Source organism: Macaca fascicularis, chromosome 12, assembly GCF_037993035.2.
Source record: "Macaca fascicularis isolate 582-1 chromosome 12, T2T-MFA8v1.1".
NCBI lineage: Eukaryota > Metazoa > Chordata > Mammalia > Primates > Cercopithecidae > Macaca > Macaca fascicularis.
Genome location: NC_088386.1, coordinates 66,606,539 through 66,630,554, shown reverse-complemented (window position 1 = coordinate 66,630,554; position 24,016 = coordinate 66,606,539). Strand labels below are relative to the sequence as shown.

Below are 24,016 nucleotides of genomic sequence, written 5' to 3'. Positions count from 1 at the left end.
CAGTGAACATAAATAACAGTCTTTCAAATGAGATAGAAGCTTATTTTTCAAGAGAAGAACAGAAGTGGGCAGCTCAGATATTATTACTCCTCAGTATCATATGGGACCTTGTCATTGTTAGTTCATGGCTTATATCTCAAAGGTCACAACAAGATTCTATATATCTATTAGGGTCACAATTATGATGTCTGCTTTCTAAGCAGATAACAGGAGGGAGGATGGGAGCAGAGAACAAGAAGCACAATTCTGTGTGCAGCCTTCTTGGATGTCTCATTGAACAACTTCTCCTTGCATCTTGTTAACCATCCTTCGCTGCAAGGGAAGCTGGGAACTGTAGTCTTTTGGCTAGGCAGATAGCAATCCAGGATAAAACATTAAATTTCCATTATTAAGGAAGAAGGGGGCTTGGGTGATTATAATTATGTAGCTTTATATTAAGTCATGATACATGGTTAAACATACATCCTCTTCTTCATTTTGGCTATTTTTGGCCCTTTGCAGTCTTAGAGAAATTTTAGAATCAGGTTTCAAGTTGCATATGCATCATACACACATTGTTGAGGTTTTGTTTGAATTGCTGAGGGTCTATTGGTTTTAAATTCTGTTTCCTCCTCCTTGAAAAACAATTGTGTTGGGTATCTAATTTTAGGTTGGCAATTATTTTCTCTCAGCACTTTCAAGATACTGTGCCCTTGTCTTGTGGATTCTACCATGGTTGGCCTAGACTTTTGATTCTCAAACTGTGATCCTCAGACCAGGAGCATCAACATTCCTGGAGAACTTACTAGAAATGGAAATTTTCAGGTCCTTCCTGAGACCCGATTCAGAAGCTCTGGGAATGGTTCCCAGTAATCTGTTGTAACAAGCCCTATGGGTTATTCTCTTGCCACTGTACTAATCAGGCTTATCTTTTGATGTTAGAGAGAGGCCTCTTTTCTGAGCATATGGCCACCTACAGAGTGAACAGAATTAGTATCCTATTGCTAAGGAAGAGTGGTGAGGACAGCTGTTGGGTAGGCAACTTGTGTATGTCATTTATAAGTTCAGTGGAGAAAATATTTTGTTATAAGAGATAGAGGAAAACTCACATTTAATTTGTTAATTATGAGATAGAGGAAAACACATTTATTTTTAAGTGATAGATACTTTATATACCATATGTTAGTTATTTTTAACAAAGTGAGGTAGATTGTGTTGCTTCTATTTAGAAATAAGAAAGCTGAACTAAGGTTCTTGTAACTTAGCCAAAGTTAACCTTAGAGTATGGATTTGAATGCGATGGATATGGATACAAACTTCCCTGTATGTACTTTCCACTGTACACTTAAGTAACATTTAACAGTATTATCTCATGGCTAAGTAGGCTTTTTTTTTTCTTGTATCATACTCAGATATTTAATATTATTATTCCTATCTGTATACAATTTATTTAGAACATTAATAATATTTCTAAGCTTTTCATATTCCCCAGTCTAGACCTTTTGCATTTTCTACTTATGTCATAGGCTAACTGTGATCTCAGACGGCAAATAGATGAACAACAAAAATTACTTGAAAAATACAAAGAACGATTAAATAAGTGCATATCAATGAGCAAGAAACTTCTTATTGAAAAGGTAGGCTAAAAGTTGAGTAAATTTTCCCTTCCCCTTCATTAGCCGTTTTTGCTTTGTATGCTTTTATAAATTAATGAATAAAATTGAGTGACGATTTTTTTTTCTCCTTTTTTCAGAGTACACAAGAAAAATTGTCAAGCAGAGAGAAGAGTATGCAAGATCGATTACGCCTCGGGCACTTTACAACAGTTAGACATGGCGCTTCATTTACTGAACAATGGACAGATGGCTTTGCATTTCAGAATCTTGTGAAGTTAGTCATTCTTAACATTTAAAAGTTTTTAATATTCCTTTGAGTTTTCATTGCTTTAAAAGATTATAGATTTGTAATTGTGCTCTCCAGTTCCTCACTACTCTGAAATCATAGAATTTAGTACATTTGAAAGGGATATGAAACCAAGAGTATTATAGTTTTAGCTTAGTGATTTCTTGATTAATTAGCATTCGTCTATGGAATATAATATGTTATTCTAACTCTGATTTTCCGACATATTAACTGAACCTTTAGCTTTACGGATGATATTTTGAGAGGGAAATTGTTGAAAATTTAATTTCACTGGAAGATGTGTGTGTGTGTTTATCTCCTAGGATTTTCCTACTTAGTTTTTGCCCATTCCCCATTCCTTACGTGTTAATATTCAGCACTTGCCTGCTCTCTATTCCTAAGGAAAAAAACTTCTTTTTTGCCTCAGATATAGTAAATCATTTATCAGTTAAACTGAACATGTGGCTTTAGCATTTCTGAGGTAAACTCTATTTATTATTTATTTATTTTAATTTCAACTTTTAGATTCAGGGGATATATATGCAGGTTGTTACAGGGTATATTGCCTGATACTGAAGTTTGGGGTACAATTGAACCCATCACTTAGGTAGTGAGCATAGTACCCAATAGTTTTTCGATCCTTGCCCCTGTCTCTGCCTTCTTCATCTTTGTGGCCTCCAGTTTCTATCATTCTCATCTTTATGTCCATGTGTCTCCAATGTTTAGCTCCCACTTATACATGAGAACATGTGGTGTTTGGTTTTCTGTTGCATTTCAGATCAAACTTTAAAACAGAGAAATTATAGTTACCATATTTTCTTGAGTTCAGATGGTGGTAGATAAGGATTGATTGGCTGTTTATGTGTTAAGGAGTGCTAAATATGCTACTCCTTTTTTGGGGATGGGAGGTGGAAAATGTTTTTAAACTTGAAAATCGGGAGTAATGCTAGCATGAACATCAGCTTTTCCAGAGTATCCAGTTATTTGAAATAGAGGCAAACCTTTTTCTTCACTTGTTATCACACCAACATTGCTGTTCAAACACTGCCTCCTAGGACTTGCCACAGAATGGCCTTCTCTCTCAGCAGATTTATTCAACTTTTCTTCAACATAGCTGTGCTAGTTATACCACAGTGAAACAAAGGATAAAGTACTTGTGATATTAGAGAGTTTGGGTTTCAATTCCGCAGATAATGGGACTTGTTAAAGGTTTACATATAGTGTACGTGATCAGAATGATATCTACAGTGATAGTTGTAGAATAATTGATGGTAATGTGAAAATATTACTAGAAAGAGGATGAATGTTATTGGTAGTTAAGATGGAGGGATATCCAGATGAAAGGTGATTAAAGCATGAACTAACATATCAACAGTAAAGTAGAAAGCAGGAGAAGGTAAATTTTTAGTGTTTTATGAGCAAGAGGCTCTGCTACTAAACCCAGACCTGTAGTTGTCCTGCAATGAATAAAAGAGACGGTTATATAATCAATATATGATTGTTGATTCATATATGAATCAATTCATATATGAATTGTATGATTCATACAATATGAATGTTCTGAAATATAAATTCTACCAGTAGTTCCAATTTCTCCACTTAACTGTCAAAAAAGAGGCCAGGTGCAGTGGCTCATGCCTGTAATCCCAGCACTTTGGGAGGCTGAGTTGGGAGGATCACCTGAGGTTGAGAGTTCGATAACAGCTTGGCCAGCAGGGTGAAACCCCGTCTGTACTGAAAATACAAAAATTAGCCAAGAGTGGTGGTGTGCGCCTGTAATCCCCGCTGCTCGGGAGGCTGAGGCACAAGAATCGCTTGAACCTGGGAGGTGGAGGCTGCAGTGAGCTGAGATCACGCCACTGCCCTCCAGCCTGGGCGACAGAGTGAGATTCTGTCTCAAAAAATAACTACCAAAAAAGAAAATAATTACTTGTATGTCCTGACTTTCACTAATAAGCATTTATTGAGGACCTACTATGTTTATATCAAGCCATTTATAATTGGTGATATAACCCAGAGTGATTAGAAGATGCGAGGAGAAATAAATAAATAAAAAGTAATAAAAATCTCTAAACTGTATAGTCATCCCTGAATAATCAGCTGTTAATATCTATTCCAGTAATTCTTTCCATTAATATTTTAATCATTAGGATTATTACTGCTTATTTGCATTTATACCATCCTGATGGTGCCCTAAAATAGCCTTAAGATTTAGTTATTAAAAATTGAAATTTATTCCTGCCTCTAAATGAAAACTGGATTAAAGTCTTGTTCTCACTTTGCTATTCTTGAGATTTTTCTCTATTAATCTTCTACCTAGGTTCTTCTTGATTTTTTCACTCCTGTCATATTCTGCTACTTCATCACTAAAACCATAGGGAAGGGGATGTGTGTAAGGTCAATTCTGCATTAGCAAAGTAGGAGCCCTTTAGTTCTGGTGTCAATGGTTGGGGAGAGGAGGGCATGAAATATTTGACTTGCTCTAAGTATCGTAACCATATAGGATTTGAAAATTTTTATTGGCATAGTGAGGTGACCTAAAAGAGAACATGGTTACTGTTAGAATAAGCTTAAGGTGTTGTATGATAAGTGGTTTTTAAAAGTTTCACTGTTAACTACTTAATGCTCTGCTCAAACTGCTAAAATATCTAATCTACATTTTAATAATCGACATGGTATCTATTAGTTTTTAGAATTAGGGAGCTATTTGCAAAATTGTTTCAGATTCTTGAATGGTAAGCATTAATTTTATTTTTGTTACTTTCCCATTTTTCAGAGCCGTGCTAAGTTTTCTTGCTATTTTGTCTTTTTTTCCCTTAAATTATGAAAAATTTTTTTCTCATAAATTTCTTATGTTAAGGTTAATCTGTTTGATTTCAAAACACCAACTTCTCATTCCCGATTTTTTTTTTAACAAAAGTAGATTTAGAAAATAACTCTCTTCATATTAAACTCATATTTGCCTTTTGTAAATTTGTTTGCAAATACTGTGGTGAGACGCATGTGTAACATGTACCCCATACTTTAATAGTTTGGGGGCTTGTTTTAGCTCATTTATTTATTTCATTCAGGAAACATTTATTGAGCAACAGGTAAGTGCTGATCACTACACTAGGTACTAGGGATACAACAGGATACTGTATAAATAGACACCGTCTCCGTTCTTAGGGGGTGATGTCGTCTAACCGGACACTTTCTGATGGAGCATCTGTAGGAATGATATTTATTAGAAAGGATGAGGTGGGGAGATAGAAGGTCCCATGAAATTATATATGGCAACACATCTTTCCCTAATCTAGGGGTTTAGAGAACACCTCACTTAAAAAAATTCTTTCACATGAGACCTGAAAAATAAGTACAAGTCGGTTCACAAGAGTGGAGCCAGAAGGTTACAAATGTATATTATATGGTTTTTCATGTTTTTTATGCATTTTTTTCCAATTTAACCATGAAAAGTAATGGAAGGTTAATATGGTTTTATTTGTTTATTTTTACACAGGCAACAAGAATGGGTGAATCAGCAAAGGGAAGATATTGAAAGGCAAAGGAAACTTCTAGCCAAACGCAAACCTCCCACAGCTAATAATTCTCAGGCACCCTCTACCAATTCTGAACCAAAACAAAGGAAAAACAAAGCAGTCAATGGAGCAGAGAATGATCCCTTTGTTAGACCAAATTTACCACAACTGTAAGCCTCCATTTAAAATTTTTCTTTTTTAAAATTGTTGCCATTGAGCATGAATGTTACTAGTGGGTGTTATTTATAATTAATACTTAGATAGCAAAATTGATTATGACCAGGAAGGAAGGCAGTATTGAAAATTTAGCTCTAAATTAATACCCCCAAATATCTGAATTCTACCTTTTTAAGCAGAGATTTAACAATTCTCTTTTAAAACAGAGACTTAGGTAGCTAAGAGGTTGCCAGAATTCACCCTTTCCTCTGTGTCTGAATCAGTTAAGAATCAATTGAAAGTTTTGGATTATTCTAATTTAGTGTTTCCATTCACATTCCTTTGTCAGAGAGAATGAAGTAATGTAACTGCCATTTATATATTTTCTCAACCTGTGAAAGCAGTTCATTAGTGGGTTATAGGTATTGTTTTTCCCTTTCTGCTTTTCTTTATTTTCTGGATTTTCTTTCTTAATGAATTATGCTTTATAACTTAAAGGACAAAGACATTTTTTAAAAGTTACATGCTTATTGTAGAAAATTTGGAAAATAGGACAAAAATAATAAAATAATATAGACTATGATCTCATTTCACAGAGAACACCATTGTTAAAATTTCAATATACAGATGTATCCAAACTTATATAAATTTTCTGTTCTAGAAGAACTTATGTAAACTCATGTGAGTAGAAAATACATAGGCTGGGCATGGTGGCTCATGTCTGTAATCCCAGCACTTTGGGAGGCCGAGGTGGGTGGATCACCTCAGGTCAGGAGTTCTGAGACCAGCCTGGCCAACACAACGAAACCCCGTCTCTACTAAAAATACAAAAATTAGCCGGGCATGGTGTCAGGCACTTGTAAGTCCAGCTACACAGGAGGCTGAGGCAGGAGAATTACTTGAACCCGGGAGGCAGAGGTTGCAGTGAGCCAAAGTGCCATTGCACTTTAGCCTGGGGGACAAGAGTGAGACTTTGTCTCAAAAAAAGAGAAAATACATACACCCTCTAATGTCTTGTGTGTCATATATTTGTTTCTCCTCTATTGAAAGATGGTCTGTCATCCATGCTTTGAATCCCATCCGCAACTGTATCAGGAACCTCTTCTGTTGATACCTCCTTTGTGCTCTACTTATTAACTTCTGTTCAGAAAACATGTAAGCAAAACCATTAAAAAACTCTCCCTCAATTACAAATCCCTTTAGTCTCTATATTCTGTCTGTCCTATTCATAACTAGGCTTCTTGAAAGAGTTGCCTGTCCTTGTAGTCTCTTCTGCCTTGTCTTCCAGTCCCCCTTTCTTAACTGAAATTGTTCTTGATTATCTTCCTGAGGCTAAATGTTGTAACAATTGGGTCTTTAACTTACGTGGCAGCATTGAATATTGTCGACTTATTTTTTTCCAAAAAGACTCTTTTAGTTTTTAAGATACTCAGTTTCCATTTTAACTCAACCAGCTGCATCTTCTCAGTATCTTTCTATGGGCATTGTTTACTTACCAGTCTGTAAAATGTAGATGACTTGTAGGGATATGTCCTAGGCCATCACATTTCTCACTCTGCGTATTCTCCTTGAGTAGTATCTACTCTTAGGGTTTCAGTTACCATGTACATCCTGCTGACATCAAAATTATCATCTCAAGCCCACTTTTCTCTGTTGAGTATCAGATAATTCTTTCTCAGTCTTGAATATCATATCCTGCTTAGTTGCTGTCAGTACTTAAATGTCTCACAGGAACTTCTAATGCAGCCTGTTCAAAACTATATTTACTAAAAACAAACAAAACCTTGTATTTACTGTTATCTTTCCCATTCAGTCTGTCTTTACACACGCACACCTTGCCCCTTTTCTGTGTTCTGTGAGTGGCACTACCATCCTCTCACATGTAAGAATTGTAGTTGTCACCTTTAATATTTTAAGTACAGATTTTATTTATTTTTATTTTTTATTTTTTGAAGAGATGAGTCTCCCCATGTTGTCCAGGCTTGTCTTGAACTCCTGGGCTCAAGCCGTCCTCTTTGCCTTGGCTTCCCAAAGTGCTGGGATCACAGGCATGAGCCACTGCACCTGGCCAGATTTTGCTGATTTTTTCTTAATCCATTAGTGATTAAATGGTGATAATATTAATCTTTCAAAGTTCATCTCAAAATGTACTTTTTTCTTAAAGCCTTTCTTAATTTTGTTGAGCTGTTGTAAGTTACAATTAGAACGTTTTGACTATCATTAATTTTTAAAAAGAACTGTACTTTTTGTAAGTTAGTAAATTTGTTTAAGAAAAAACAAAAACACAGGTGAATGACTGGGTTGGTGGGTGGTTATATTAAAAGAAAGATGGGGTGTCTCACACCATCATCCCAGTGCTTTGGAAGGCTGCAGTGGGAGGATCGCTTGAGTCCAGGAGTTTGAGACCAGCCTCTCAACGTAGTGTGACTTTGTCTCTATTTCTTTAAAAGAAAAAAAAGAGGAAAGTGTGTGTTCGCTTTAACTCTACCCTGTAGATACCCAGTCCTGTTAGATAGCAGATATATCCACTCATCCTTTATGTAAGTTCCCACTAACACCATTCATTCTAACTCAAGTTAATGCTATCTTTTACTTGGGTTATTTTTATAATCTCTCCCTCGTCCCATTTCAATTTTGGTTTCTTCTTGCAGTCTATTTTCATGTCGTACAGTCATTTTTCTGAAATAAAAATGTGATCCTTTCATTATCTTCCTTATAACCCTAACAAAGCTCTCTAATACTTGAATGATATAACCCAAAAGTCCTAATATGGCTTATAAAGCACTTTTGATGTGGCTACTTCTTCCTTCTCTGGCCTCATTGTTGCCATCATTCAGTACTTCTACTTCACTGTCAACATTCAGACTCTCACCCATTGTCTTAATTTCTGTTAGTCTTTTAAGTCCCACAGTAGTTATCGCTTCCTCCTGAAAGCTTTTCTTTTTTTTTTTTTTTTTTTTTTTGAGACGGAGTCTCGCTCTGTCGCCCAGGCTGGAGTGCAGTGGCGCGATCTCGGCTCACTGCAAGCTCCGCCTCCCGGGTTCACGCCATTCTCCTGCCTCAGCCTCCCGAGTAGCTGGGACTACAGGCGCCCACAACCGCGCCCGGCTAATTTTTTGTATTTTTAGTAGAGACGGGGTTTCACCGTGGTCTCGATCTCCTGACCTTGTGGTCCGCCCGCCTCGGCCTCCCAAAGTGCTGGGATTACAGGCGTGAGCCACCGCGCCCGGCCGAAAGCTTTTCTTTAATACATAAAGATGGGAGTTACTTATTACTTTGAGGTATCACCATAGTAAGTACCCTCTATCTCTTCAGTCACAGCATCAGTGTCCACTTAGGTAATGATACTAGGAACTTGCCTGTCATCTTAATGTTTCCCTTTCCCTCATTCTCTGTGTCTGTTTCCATAACATTTTCGTGTTTGCTCCATTCTTCATTTTCACGGTCACTGTCTTAGTTTAGGACGTTGGTTTTTTATTAACCTAGATTACTGTTTTTCATGTCGCACCGTGTTTAACCTCTGTCAGTGACTTTCTAGATAAAATTCACCCACATGAAGACCCTTTATGTAAACCTTATTTCTCACTTTAGCCTCATTTTCCAACATTTGCCCTATGTATATCTTAAGTTAAACTTTTTCAATTCTCTAAATGGACTGTGCTTTCTTGCTTCTGTGACTTTATCTTGTTCCTTACCTTTCTTCATTTGTCTCATTTCCTATTTATCCTTTTAGACTTGGCTCAGATGCTTTAAATGCTTTCTTCAAAAGGAAGTTCTCTCTAACCTTTTTTTTTTTTTTTTAAACCGGTTTCTCCTATTGCCCCTCAAGCTAGGTGCCATGATATTTTGTGCATACCTGTGTGTATTGTAGCATTTATTTCACTGTTTTATCTCTGTAATCTCAATGCCTACCACAGTGTTTTGTGTATGGAAAGTGGTCAGTACTAAATTATAATACATAAACATTTAGGCTGGGTGCAGTGACTCATGCCTGTAATCCAGTGCTTTGGAAGGCCAAGGTGGAAAGATCGTTGAGGTCAGGAATTTGAGACTAGCCTGGGCAACAGAGCAAGACCCTATCCCTACAAAAATAAAAATTAGCCAAGTGTGGTAGCGTGTCCCTGTAGTCCCACCTACTCAGGAGGCTGAGGCAGGGGGATCTCTTGAGCCCAGGAGTTTGAGTTTACGGTGAGCTGTGATCACTCCACTGCACTCCAGCCTGGGTGACAGTGAGACCCGGCCTCAAGGGAAAAAAAACAAAAAAAACCACATTTTATTGAATTTAATTTTTTTTTTGATAGATTATCTTTCTGGTTTGTCACAGGTATTTTGTTTACTACTTGTCTTCCAAGATGCTAGCAACTTTAATTGTAGTCTAATAGTCATAGTCTTCTCTCATTTCTATCCCGTTTTATTCCATATGTTGACCTAAAACTAACTCTGTGGCAAATGAAGTGATGGGTACTACACAACAATTTGATTGCATTCTTAATCAGATTATAGGTTTAAATAGGGCAAAAGGCCACAGAAGCACTTTGATTCATATATACTGCGGTTTGAATAATGCTTTTTTGACACTAAATTTCACATCTCTACTTGGCGAATTATCTTTTAAAACTTCTTTTGAATCACTGCTTAGTGAAAATGGCTTTGGCTTGTGTGCAGAGTATCTAGTATAATTAGGAGTCAAGTTATGAATCTTTAGTTCTATTATCTATCAAGAAATTAGCATAGAAAATGAAGTTACTGTTATATAGTACAGTAGTCCCCAACCTTTTGGCACCAGGGACCAGCTTTGTGGAAGACAGTTTTTTCATGGACCAGGGTGGGGGCTCGGGGATGGTTTTGGGATGAAACTGTTCCAGCTCAGATCATCAGTCATTGGATTTTCATAAGGAGCACACAGCCTAGATCCCTTGCATGAGCAGTTCACAATAGTATTTGTGCTCCTATGAGAATCTAATGCCACTGCTGGTCTGACAGGAAGTGGAGTTCAGGTGGTAATGCCTGCTGGCCCGCTGCCCACCTCCTGTTGTGCGGCCTAACAGGCCATGGATGGTACTGGTCTGTGGCCCAGGGGTGGGGAATCCAGATGTGGTGGGTAGGACTTTAGGTTCTCTAGTCAGACAGATGTGTATTCCAAACTTAACTCTCCCAGATTATTTTTAGTAAGTTATTTTACTTCTTTGAGTCTCCATTTTCTTGTGAAAGTATCTACATTATACTGTTGAAAAGACTGTGGGAGGTAATGCATATACTTGGCATGGTTTTTGGTTTATAATTTATTTTTAACTATTAGCAAGAGTCAGTTTTTTAGGTGATAACTAGTAATTTTAGTTGCAAAGACTTTATTCAGAGTAAATAGTTTGGATTTACTATTAATACTGTCTTTGGATAAAGTCTGATGACACTTGCATTGATTTTTCTTTGCTAATACATTTTAACCAAGATTTTTACTTAAAATATATTTCACCAGCCTGGGTGACAGAGCGAGACTCCGTCTCAAAAAAAAAAATATATATATATATATATATATTTCAAATTAAGCTTTGGTTATATCTATTAGACTTGCATGTTTCACAGAGGGTGATTGCAAAGTTAAAAGTAAGTAATATTTTACCTCATATTTTATATTATTGAAGTTTTAGAGGTCATTGCTTTTCCATTATAGCTTTAATTTTAAATTAAGAATGTATTTTAGGCTGGGTGTGGTGGCTCAGCCCTGTAATCCGAGCATTTTGGGAGGCTGTGGCGGGAGGATCACTTGAACCTAGGAGTTTGAGACGAGCCTGGGCAACATAGCAGGACCCCATCTTTACCAAAAAATAAAAAATTAGCCGGACGTGGTGGTATGTACCTATAGTCCCAGCTTCTCAGGAAGCTGAGGTGGGAGAATTGCTTGAACTCGGGAGGTTAAGGCTGCAGTGAGCTGTGATTACACTCCCCTCCAGCCTGAGTAACAGAGGAAGACCCTGTCTCAAAAAAAAGGGATATGTTTTATATAACGTTATTAGTGGACTACTTATCTCTTTTTAAAATTAATAAACTTATTTTTTAGAGTAGTAGTAGGGCAGTAGTAGTAGGGCAGTAGTACAGTAGAATTGAGCAGAAACTACAGAGTTCCCATATACCTAACCCCTGTCCCCACACAGGTACATTCACTTCTACTGTCAACATCCCACACCACAGTGGCACATATGCTACCTGCATAGACACATATCATTATCATCCATAGTTACATTAGAGTTCACTGTTGATGTTGTACCTTCTGTGGGTTTTGACAAATGTATAACTGATTTTTTAAAAATCCTGTCTGAAAAATCTTTCTTTCATTGGAGAATTTAATCTATTTTTCAATTCATGTCATTACTTATTGGGGCTTAAATTTGGTCTTTCTTTATGCTTCTGTTTATCCTACCTAGTCTCCATCCCTTTTTCTTTTTTTTTTTTTCTCACCTTTTATTGCATTGACCAGTTTTTATTTTATTCTTTTTCTCTATTATAGTATGAGCATGTTTCTATACTCAGACCACACATATATACATGTGTCTACCTGTAGGACATCATTATTGTCTTGCATAGTCAATGTTCATATGGACTTTATCCACATATTTATTTTTTGCTCTTTACTTATTTCTATACCTCTCATAAGATCTTTCTGCCAAGAATACCCTTTACAGATTTTCCTTTGTAAGGGAACATTACAGAGGGGTCTGTTGGTAGTGACCAATTTTTGTTTGTCTGAAAATTATTTTGCCTTCATTCTTTGGATATCTTTACTGGTTTTATAATTTTGGGTTGGTAGTTATTTGAAGAGATGATTTTTACTGTCTTCTGACTTGCATTATTACTATTGACAAGGTAGCTGATAGTCTTTAGAGAAACAATCCTATATGCAGCATAAGCAGTATTTGAGGATGAGATAACTAAGAGTATTTCAGAAACAGATGAACAAGATCAGTCTACAGGTTCATGAAGGCCAGCAAATTCCAGGGGGTGTGAATGAAAAGAAATACTCACCGAGGCCAGGTGCGGTGGCTCACACCTGTAATCCTACCACTTTAGGAGGCCGAGGTGGGTGGATCGCTTGAGCTGAGGAGTTGAAGACCACCCTTGACAACATGGCAAAAACCCATGTCTACTAAAAATGCAAAAATTAGCCAGGCATGAGCCTGTACTCCCAGCTACCTGGGGGACTGAGGTGGGAGGATCACTTGAGCCTGGGAGGCCAGGGCTGCAGTGAGCCATGTTCATGCCATTGCACTCCAGCCTGGGTGACAGAGCGAGACCTCTGTCTCAAAAACAAGAGAAAACTCATCTATACACATCATAGTGAAATTTCAGAAAATTAAGGCAAAGAGAAAAAAATTCTTAAGCAGCCGGAGGGAAAAAAGACATATTGAAATAACAGTTTAGAGAGGATATTCAGGCAAACACCAACCAAAAGAAAGCTATATTAAATCAGACACAGTAAAATTTAAGGCAAAAAAAAAAATTATTAGAAATGAAATGGTTGTTATAAACGGTTGAAATCACTAGGAAGCTGTAATAATTCTAAATTTATATAAATGTGATAACATGGCCTCAAGATAAATAAAAAACATAATAATAGATCCACAAATCATAATGGGAGATTTAAACACATTTCTTAGAAACAGAACATGTAGATAAAAATAAAGCACTACAAAACAAAACACGCAGTGCATGCAAGATTTAATGGGATTGGCAAACTTGAAGCAGTGGACATATATAGAATACCTCCCAACATCTGCAGAATACATGTTCTTTTAAAAATATTGACTATAAAAAAAAATTGGTTATAAAGCAAGCCTCGGCAAATTTCACAGGATTGAAAGTTTATGTAAGAGTGGTATTCTTTCTCCTTTAGTCATTTGGTAGAACTCTGGGATGAAAATGATTGAAATCATTATATATGTTCCCTGACCACAATGCAATTAGCTAGAAATCTGTAACTAAAAGCTAGTGGAAAAGTGCCAATGAAAATGAGGGAAAATTTTGAAATGAAAGATTTCAAAATATTTTGAAATGAATGTTAGTGAAAGTGCTACATAACAAAATTGATAAAATGCATATGAAACAGTATCTAGAGAGAAAATTACAGCTTTAGTTACGTATGTAAGAAAAGGAGAAAAACTAAAACTTTACAAACTAAGCATCTATTTCAATAAGTTAGAAAGAAAATGAGCAAGAGAATTAACCAAAGAAGGAAGAGGGAAAAGATAGCAGAAATTAGTATAGGAAACACACATACAATACAGAGAATAAACCAGTTTTTTAAAAATAGTGTTAAAATTTTTGTAGGGGGAAAAACCTAATAAAACTAATATGACTGATTTTTAAAAACCACAGCCATCCCCAGGAATGAAAAAAGGAATATTTACTACTGTTTCTAGATATTTAAAGGAAACAACACATTATAAATTGCTTAAATTTGAAATCTTTGTGAAATTGACCCATTTACAGAAAAAATGCAATGGAACCAAAACTGACAGTAGAAGAAACAAAATCCACATAGTTCTGTAACTATTAAATAAAATGACTCTGTAATTTAAACATTTATTCAGAGAAAAACTGCAGGTCCAAATAACTGCATCTAAGAATTCTATCAATGATTTAAGGATGAAATAGTGCCAGTCTTTTACAAACTGTTCTGAAGAACAGGAAAGGTAGATATGCTTCCCGCTTGTTTTCTGAGGTCAACATAGTCTTGATGCCAAAACTCAACAAAGACTGTACAAGAATGATAGTTACAGGCAAATCTCACTTGTAAAAATAAATGCACAAATCTTAAATAGTAACACAAACACAACGTATAAGATATAAAATGCTAGTTTATGAAGACCCCAAGTTGGGTTTATGTTGGATGTGCAAGGTTGGTTATAGATTAGAAAAATATATGTAATTTTTCACATAAACAGAAAAATCATATGATTATCTTAATAGATAACAAAAATTTTTTAAAAATTAGATAAAATTTAACATTGATCTGTGACTAAAAGTCTTAGCAAACAAGCAGAAGATATTTCCTTAATCTGCAGTTTGCATTCCTTTTTACTTTTGCTTGAGTATCTCCATGCTGTACTCTTGGGTCATCATGCCTCTGTTTTTTTGTTTTTGTTTTTTTTTGTTTTGAGATGGAGTTTCACTCTTGTTGCCCAGGCTGGAGTACAATGGCAGGATCTTGGCTCACTGCAACCTCTGCCTCCTGGGTTCAAGTGATTCTCCTGCCTCAGCCTCCCAAGTAGCTGGGACTACAGGCATGCGCCACTACACCTGGCTAATTTTGTATCTTTAGTAGAGATGGGGTTTCTCCATTTGGTCAGGCTGGTCTTGAACTCCCGACCTCAGGTGATCCGCCCACCTCAGCCTCCCAAAGTGCTTGGATTACAAGCGTGAGCCACTGCGCCGGGCCCATCATGCCTCTTAATACCCCATTTCTTCTTCCTGTCCTCCTGCTGTTGCTTCTTTTTAATTTAGTTCAGATATTACCTTTTCTGTGACTTTTACTAGTTTCCTGCAAATAAAATGTTTTTTTTTTCCTTTCCTCTGTGTGTGCATAGCTGTATTATTCAAAGTAATTATCTTAAAATCAGCTGATGAGCAAACTTGAACCCATTTAAATCTAGCTTTTTTAAAGACTAGGATATGGCATTTTGGGAAAACCATTATTCTGCCTCCTGACCCCCAAAGATTCACATCCTTTCCACATGCAGAGTATATTCACCCTATTTCAGCATCCCCGTTACAGTGTTGGCTCAAAGTCTAACGTCGCATCTAAATCCCATAAGCTCAAAGTTCCAGTTCTCATCAAATAAATCAGATATGAGTGGGACTTGGGATATGATCCACCTTGAGACACAGTTTTTCTTCATCTGTGAAACTGAAACTCGAGAAGCAAGTTACCTCCTCCCACAGTACGATGGTGGGACAGGTATCTGATGACAGTTTATAGACATTCATGTTCAAAACACAAAGCAGTGGAAGGACATTCCTGTGGAATTTCAAAATCCATCCAAACTCCATTTGGTTTCAAGGTCTGAGAATAATCTTTTATGGTGATCTTCTGTGCTTCTGCCTTTTGGGCACAGGGTTCTGTTCTCTAGGTTATCCTTTCTTTTTGATAACGTTTAGCCTGCTAACAACCTGTTTAAACTTTTTAGAAATTATGCCTTTTTTTTTTTTTGAGACAGAGTCTCGCTCTGGGTTCAAGTGATTCTCCTGCCTCAGCCTCCCAAATAGCTGGGATTTACAGGCACCCACCACCATGCCAGGCTAAATTTTGTATTTTTAATAGAAACGGGGTTTCGCCATGCTGGTTAGGCTGGTCTCGAACTCCTGACCTCAAGCAGTTCACCCGCCTTGGCCTCGCAAAGTGCTGGGATTACAGGTGTGAGCCACTGTGCCCAGCCTTTAGAAATTAAGCTTCTTAAAATTCTAGCTTCTGTCCCCTGCCCAATTCCAAAGCCATTTCTGTGTTTTTAGGTATTTATTAAAGGAGCATTCTACTTCCAGGTAAGAAGATCTGCAGTAATTTCTTATGGCTGCTGTAACAAATCACACAAACCTAGCTTTAACCAACAGAAATATTACCTTACTGTTTTAGCAATCACAAATCTGAAATGGGTTTCATTTGGGCTAAAATCAAGTTGTTAACAGGGCTATGTTACTTCTAGAGACTCTAGAAGAGAATCCATTTCCTTGCCTTTTCCAGCTTCTAAAAGCTGCCTACATTTTTTGATTTATGATCCCCTTCTATCTTCATAGCTAGCTGCGGCCAGTCAAATGTCTCACCTGTCACATTACTCTGTTTCTGACACTGCCGCCCCTTCCTTCTGGGCACACATGGGTAATGCAGAATAACTCCCTGTTTTACTGTCAGCTGATAAGCAACCTTAATTTCACCTGGTACCTTTCATTTTCCTTTTATTTATAACCTAACATATTCACATGTCTCAAGGATTAGAATATGGAAATCTTTGGCCATTATTTTGCATATCACAGTGGTACTTGGTGTGTAAGTCATCGTATTAGTTCGCTTTCACGCTGCTAATAAAGACATACCTGAGACCGGGCAAATTACAAAAGAAAGAGATGTAATGGACCTAACAGTTCCGCATGGTTGGGGAGGCTTCACAATCATCGCAGAAGGTGAAAGGCATGTCTCACATGGTGGCAGACAAGAGAAGAGAGCTTGTATAGGGGAACTCCCCCCCGCCCTTTTTTTTTTTTGAGACGGAGTTTTGCTCTTTGCCCAGGCTGGAGTACAGTGGCATGATCTTGGCTCACCGCAATCTCTGCCTCCCGGGTTCAAGCAATTATCCCACCTCAGTCTCCTGAGTAGCTGGGATTACAGGTGCCTGCCACCAAGCCTGGCTGATTTTTTGTATTTTTAGTAGAGACGAGGTTTCGCCATGTTGGGCAGATTGGTCTGGAACTCCTGACCTCAGGTGATCTGCCCGCCTCGGCCTCCCAAAGTGCTGGGATTACAGGCATGAGCCACCAAGCCCAGCCGGAAACTCCCCTTTTTAAAGCCATCAGATCTTGTGAGACTTACTCACTATCATGAGAACAGCATGGGAAAGACCTGCCCCCATGATTCAGTTACCTCCCACCAGGTCCCTCCCACAACATGTGGGAATTCAAGATGAGATTTGGGTGGGGACACAGCCAAACCATATCAGCCATTATACTTATACGAAGTGTAAGTAATTGCAATTCAATTTCTATTATGTTGTGAACATTTGGACTCTTCATAAGAAAACTAGTTTCATCCCTCCCACAATCACCTATTTTTTTTCCTAGTGATAACATTTTTAAATTGAGGTTAAATTCATATAACATACAAATAACCATTTTAAAATGTACAGTTCAGTGGCATTTAGTACATTCACAGTGTTATGTACCATCACTTCTCTCTAGTTTCAAAACTGTTCCCTTAACCCAGAGGAACACTCTGTACACATTAAATAATCACTCCCTAGCCCTTTCTCTTCTCACCTCCAGTAGCAAATAATCAGTTTTCTTTCTCTGTGTATTTGCTTCTTCTGAATGTTTTATATAAAATGACTCATACCTTATGTGACCTTTTGTGTCTTTTACTTAGTATAAGTTTTCAAGGTATATTCATATTGTAGCATGTAGCAGTACTTCATTCTTTTTATGGCTGAACAATATTCCATTGTGTGATTATACACAATTTGTTTATCCATTCATTCATTGATGGACCTTTAGGTTGTTTCCACCCTTAGGTTATTATAAATAGTTCTGCTATAAACACCTGTCTACAAGTTTCTGTGTGGACTTATGTTTTGTTTTATCTATCTAGTACTGGGTATTATGGTAATTCTATGTCTTATCTTGTTCAAGAACTGCTTATTTTCCAGTCGGCACCGTTTTACATTCCCACCAGCATGACAGTTATCCCTATTTTTCTACATCCTTGACAATACTTTTTACTTTCCCATTTTAAAAATCATAACCATCCTGGTGGGTGTAAAGTGATACCTCACAGTGATTTTGATTTGCATTTCCCTAATGACTTAATGTTGTTGAACATCTTTTAATGTGTTTGCTGGACTTTATATATCTTGTTTGGAGAAATGTCTGTTCAAGTCTTTTGCTCATTTTTTCACGAGACTGTTTGTTATTTTGTTGTTGTGGGAGGTATTTTTTTCTTTTTTTTTGTATTCTGGATACTAAACTGTTACCAGATACATGATTTGCAGATATTTTCTGCTATTCTGTAAGTTGTCATTTACTTTTTTGATAATATCCTTTGATGTACAGGAGTTTTTTTATTTTTTATTTTCATGGGTACATAGTATTTGGTTGGTGCAAAAGTAATTGTGGTTTTTGCCACTGAAAGTAGGCAAAAACCACAATTACTTTTGCACCAACCAATATATGGGGTACATGATATATTATGATACAGGCATACAATGTGTAATAATCACATCAGGGTAAATGGGGTATCCATGACCTCAAGCATTTATCATTTGTTTGTTATAAACATTCCAATTATACTCTTTTGGTTATTTTTAAATTTGCAATATAGTTTTTTTGACTGTGGTCATCCTCTTGTGTTACCAAATACTAGATCTTACTCATTCTATGTTTTTGCACCCATTAACCAACCCCACCTTTTGCCCCACTTCCCACAGTCCTTTCCAGGCTCTAGTAACCGTCATCCTCTCTATCTCCATGAATTCAATTGTTTTAATTTTTAATGTTTTTAATTTTTATGAATTGTATTTTGTTGACTTTTGTTACTGTTGTTGCTTATGCTTTTGGTGACAAACCTAAGAATTTATTGCCAAATTTATAGTCATGAAGATTTACCCCTCTGTTATCTTCCCTTTGTTTTGTTTTGTTTTGTTTTGTTTTGAGACAGGATCTCGCTCTGTCACCCAGGCTGGAGTGCAGTGGCATGATCTCAGCTCACTGCAATCTCTGCCTCCCAGGTTCAAGTGATTCTCCCATCTCAGCCTCTCAAGTATCTAGAATTACAGGTGCCCACCACCACACCTGGCTAATTTTTGTATATTTAGTAGACAGAGTTTCACCATGTTGGCTAGGCTGGTTTTGAACTCCTGGCCTCAAGTGATCCACCTGCCTCAGCCTCCGAAAGTGCTGGCATTACAGGCATGAGCCACTGTGCCCAGCCTCCTGTGTTATCTTCTAATAGTTTTAGTTCCCATATTTAGGTCATTCATTTTTAGTTAATTTTTGTACACAGAGTGAAGTAGGGGTCCTACTCCATTATTTTGCATGTGGTTCTCTAGTTGTCCCCCCATTTTTTGTTGATGAGATTATTCTTTCCTCATTGAATGGTCTTGGTACCCTTGTCAGAAATCAACTGGCCATAGATTTTTGGGTTTGTTTCTGAATTCAAATCTGTTTCATAGGTATATATGTGTATTCTTATGGCAGTACCATACTTTTTGGAAGTCTCCAATCTGTGGACATAGGATATCTTTTCATCTAATTAGCTCTTTTTGAAATCCTTAGCAATATTTTGTAGTTTTTAGTAGACAAGTCTCTCACCTCCTGGGTTAAATTGATTCTTAGGTATTATATTCTTTTGGATGCTATTGTAAATGTAATAGCTTCCTTAATATCCTTTTCAGGTTGTTCATTGCTGGTATATAGAAGTAACTGATTTTTGTGTATTGCTCTCCTATCCTGCCGCTTTGTCAAATTTATTTATTGTTCTAGTGATTTTTTTCTTGTGCATTTTCTGGGGATTTTCTAAATATAAAGGCATGTCATCTGCAAATACAGTTTTATTTCTTAGCTTGCAATTTAGATGTGTTTTATTTCTTCTCCTTACTGACTGCTCTGGTAGGACTTCCAGTGCAATATTGAATACCAGTGATGGAAGTAGATGTCCTTGTCTTTTTCCTGATATTAGGAGAAAATCTTCCCATTTTCACCATTAACTATGATGTTAGTTTTCTTGGGTTTTTTGTTGTTGTTGTTTTCTTTTCTTGCTCTGTTGCCCAGGCTGGAGTGCAGTGACACAATCTCAGCTCACTGCAACCTCTGCCTCGCAGGTTGAAGTGATTCTTATGCCTCAGCCTCCTGAGTAGCTGGGACTAGAGGTGTGCACCACCACATCTGGCTAATTTTTGTTTAAGTGCCTCTAACAGTCTGTTTACCATAGCTTGTGTTTTTTGAGGCTTCAGGTTAATTCTTTGCTTAAACAGAATGTCTTTAAGACATTTAACACCAAATTTGTTTAAAATGAGTATTCCCTGTTTTTTTGGTATTTCTACTAACTTTTTAAAATACTGTCACCCCACGTTTCTGTTGAACTCTTTTAGAACACTTTAAAAATTTTTCATTTACTCAGACTTAGTATGGAAGATTATCAGGAGTCAAGTCCTATGTTTGGGGTTTAAATTTGTTAACTTTTAAAATATTATGTGTGCATAATAAAAATATTACATTGTTATGTGTGCATAATAAAAATATTTTTGTGTGTGTATAATAAAAATATTAATAATTTAACTCATCAGATGTGAGTCTATGGGAAGAGATGGACTATATCTTTGCCTTATCTATGAATAAAAGATTTGCTAAGTAATTTAACCGACTGAATTGTTTGAGAGGGCAGGTTTTTTTAAAAGCATCTTACACACATAAAAGTATTGATAATTAAAAGCCACTGATGTGAACATTATCCTAGCTTAGCTCTTTTCATTCTGTGTCTAAAATCCTGTTTCTTTAAAGAAGATTGTTCCCAATTTCTTTTATCTAAATACGTAGATTTCTTTAAAAGCGTTTTTTATTAATACAAATGGACAGAGATTATCGAAGAAGCTGCAATGTGTCAGATATTAATAATCCCTACTACTTCCTAGTAGGAGATGGAGAGAAAATGTAAGAAATGGCTCTTTTGTCATTTGGGGGTTTGCATTCTAATTGGCAAGACGCTGGCAGAGGAACTCTTACTGAGATTTGTGAATCCCAAAATTATATATATGTAAAATTTTCTGGGAAGAGTATTTATAACTTCCTTCAGATTTTTTTGTTTTGTTTTTGTTTTGTTTTGTCTTTTAAGATCTCTGTGATTGTAAAATGGTAAGAATCACTGCCCTGGAAAGTGAGTAGCGTAACAACACACAACAAGAAAATACCATTTCTCTCAAATTGCACAAAGTGTAGCCATGTGCATGTGTAGGAACTTTGCAGTTATATCTGATAGCCAGACCTCTTGGTAGGACAAAAATTTCAAGTAACTCAAGTCATGTACTAATTTTGGTTTAAGATATGCCAAATTTTAGCTGTTTTGTAATTCAGTAAAAATCTTAGTATAGAATTTCTATATAGAAACAAAACAAATTTAAATATCTTTTAAAAATTAGTTATGAGCCCATCCTATGACCTACTAGTGGACCTAAAACCATACTTTAAGAATATGAATTTATGATCCTGTTATACAGGGAAACTTCCTCTAGTGGCGTAAACCTATACCCGTATCCAGAAGCTTTTTGCCAACATTCCTACATCTTTTCTTTTCTAGATTAGTTGAGATATTATACATTTTAGTTTTCAACCTCATTTTCTTTAGTATCACATTCCTCCTCCTCCCTCTCTCACTTCATCTACATTCACACTCCAGCATTTAATTCTCTAAATTTACTATAAGCAACTGCTGCATCTATCAACTATTGCTATATTCAGTGTAATAAAATCCAGTAGTTGTGTCACCCTAAAACTGGGTAGAGAGATTTAATTTAAAATTTTAATTTTTTTTGGCTCTTAAGATGTTGCGAGTGGAATACTAACCAAATTTCTTGTTTTTGTTTATTTCCTTTGAATACTCCTTTTTTAGAACTAGTAAATATAATTAGCATCTAGCTAAAGGGAAACAGCATTTATGCTAAATGTTGCTGAGGGACTGAAACCAAACAGATCACACCTGAGTTAGGAGCTTAATGAAATAACCTCAGAACACATAAGTAAATTAAACAAGGGCTTGAATATGATAGATTAGAGCTATTCTTTACAAGTTGGGGTATGGGCCGGTTGTGGTGGCTCACACTTGTAATCCCAGCACTTTGGGAGGCTGAGGTGGGTGGATCACTTGAAGCCAGGCATTCAAGACCAGCCTGGCCAACATGACAAAACTCCATCTCTACTAAAAATAGAAAACTTAGCTAGGCATGGTGGCATATGCCTGTAGTCGCAGCTACTCTGGAAGCTGAGGTGGGAGAATTGCTTGAATTTGGGAGGTGGAGGTGCAGTGAGCTGAGATCATGGTTTCTGCACTCCAGCCTGGGCAACAGAGCGAGACCCTAATAATTTCGTATTATGGTTCTGTATATATTAAACTGATTATTTTTCAAAGTTAGGTAAGAATATTTGAGATAATAAGATAACCATGAAGCACTTTGAAGACTTAAAGTCCTGTATCTATTTTTATTAAGATTTTGAAGTAGGTAGGCATGGTGGTGTACACCTGTACTCCCAGCTACTTGGGACACTGAGGCAGGAGAGTCACCTGAGCCCAGGAGTTCAAATTCAACCTGGACAGCAAAGCAAGACCCTATCTCTATATTTGGCGTATAAGAATATAGTGCTTTTTTGGGGGTGAGGGGAGATTGAGACAGGGTTTTGCTATGTTGCCCAAGCTGGTCTGGAATTCCTGGGCTCCAGTGATCCACCTGCCTCAGCCTCCCAGAGTGCTAGGATTATAGGTGTGAGCCACTGCACCTGGCCAGAATTTAGTACTTTGACTAAAGTTTTAGCAGTTTTTAAATCTTTCCTATTTACTCCCAACACACTGAAGCAGGGAAAGGAAAAATGTCTTTGTTTTTTTCCTCTTTTTAAGAACTGCCCAAACTGAACTGACTCCCTTTGCAGTGATTTCCCATTACTCTTAGAGTAAAACTGAAATTCTTTACTTTGCCTACAAATCTATACATAGTATGTCTCCCCAGGTTGCTTCTCCTACTACTCACAACCTTTTTGACTACATCTAATTTACTCCCATTTTTTCTCTTCTATTTATATGCCAAGACTATTTTCATCTTAGAGTTTTAAACTTTCTATAACTCATGTCTAGAATATACTCCCCAGAGTCCTCTCGTGGTTGTCTTTTTGTATTTAGATGAAGGTCACCTCTCTAACACCCAGTCCAAATTAACGTAATGCGATTAGTCATTACCATACCATCCTTTTTTGCTTTCTTCATGACACTTAACTGTTACTTAAACTTATTTATTTCATCACATGGGTTTTTTTTAATACTTGCTTACCTCCAGAGTGTAAGCTCATACTAATATGTAAGGAGAAATTGTCTTGTTTTTCACTGTATCCTTAGGATATAAATTCTAGAACATCACTTGATAAATGGTACTCATTAAATCATTGTAGAATTAGTTAACTGTTTCATCTAAAAGTATTAAATATATTCTGAAGAATATCTCAAAGGATTTTTGTCTCATACATTTTGGGCTTAAAGTTGTCCACATTTTAGTATTTCCATTTGATTTTTATATTTTGCTAGTTGTTAATAAACTAAGTATTAATCTCAATATGTAGAATTAAAATTTCATTTTTGACAGGTTGACTTTGGCAGAATATCATGAACAGGAAGAAATTTTCAAACTTAGACTAGGACATCTCAAAAAGGTATGTGAAACATATGCTGCATTTTTAGTTCAATTTGCTACCAGAATTTGTGGGAAGTTGTGTTATATTAAAAGCCAAAATTTAAGAAAGTAAGATTTCAAATTAAAAATTTCAGATTAAAAAGAGATGCATTAAAGTTACTTTATTTTATTTATTATTATTTTTGTTCTTTGAAACAGTCTCGCTGTCAGTCTGGAGTACAGTGGCACAATCTAAGCTCAGTGCAACCTCCACCTCCCTGGTTCAAGCAATTTTCATGCTTCAGCCTACTGAGTAGCTGGGATTACAGGCATGTGCCACCA

General features: G+C 36.7%; 1 protein-coding gene across 7 annotated transcripts in view; it reads left to right on the top strand.

The window, feature by feature from the left end:
• TLK1 (tousled like kinase 1) overlaps positions 1–24,016 on the top strand; it is a 168,459-nt gene that overhangs the window by 107,589 nt on the left and 36,854 nt on the right. For 5 of the 7 annotated variants that reach the window (XR_012421212.1, XM_074009432.1, XM_045368283.3 and 2 more), the window contains 4 exons: positions 1,506–1,616; positions 1,733–1,869; positions 5,381–5,569; positions 23,648–23,714. Coding sequence is in view for 5 of the 7 variants with exons in the window: in XM_074009432.1 (XP_073865533.1) it covers positions 1,506–1,616; positions 1,733–1,869; positions 5,381–5,569; positions 23,648–23,714 (504 nt within the window). In the remaining 2 variants the exon portion in view is untranslated. Of the gene's footprint in view, positions 1–1,505; positions 1,617–1,732; positions 1,870–5,380; positions 5,570–16,058; positions 16,108–23,647; positions 23,715–24,016 lie in introns of those variants that run through there. The other 2 variants (XM_074009433.1, XR_012421213.1) reach the window with 2 other exon arrangements.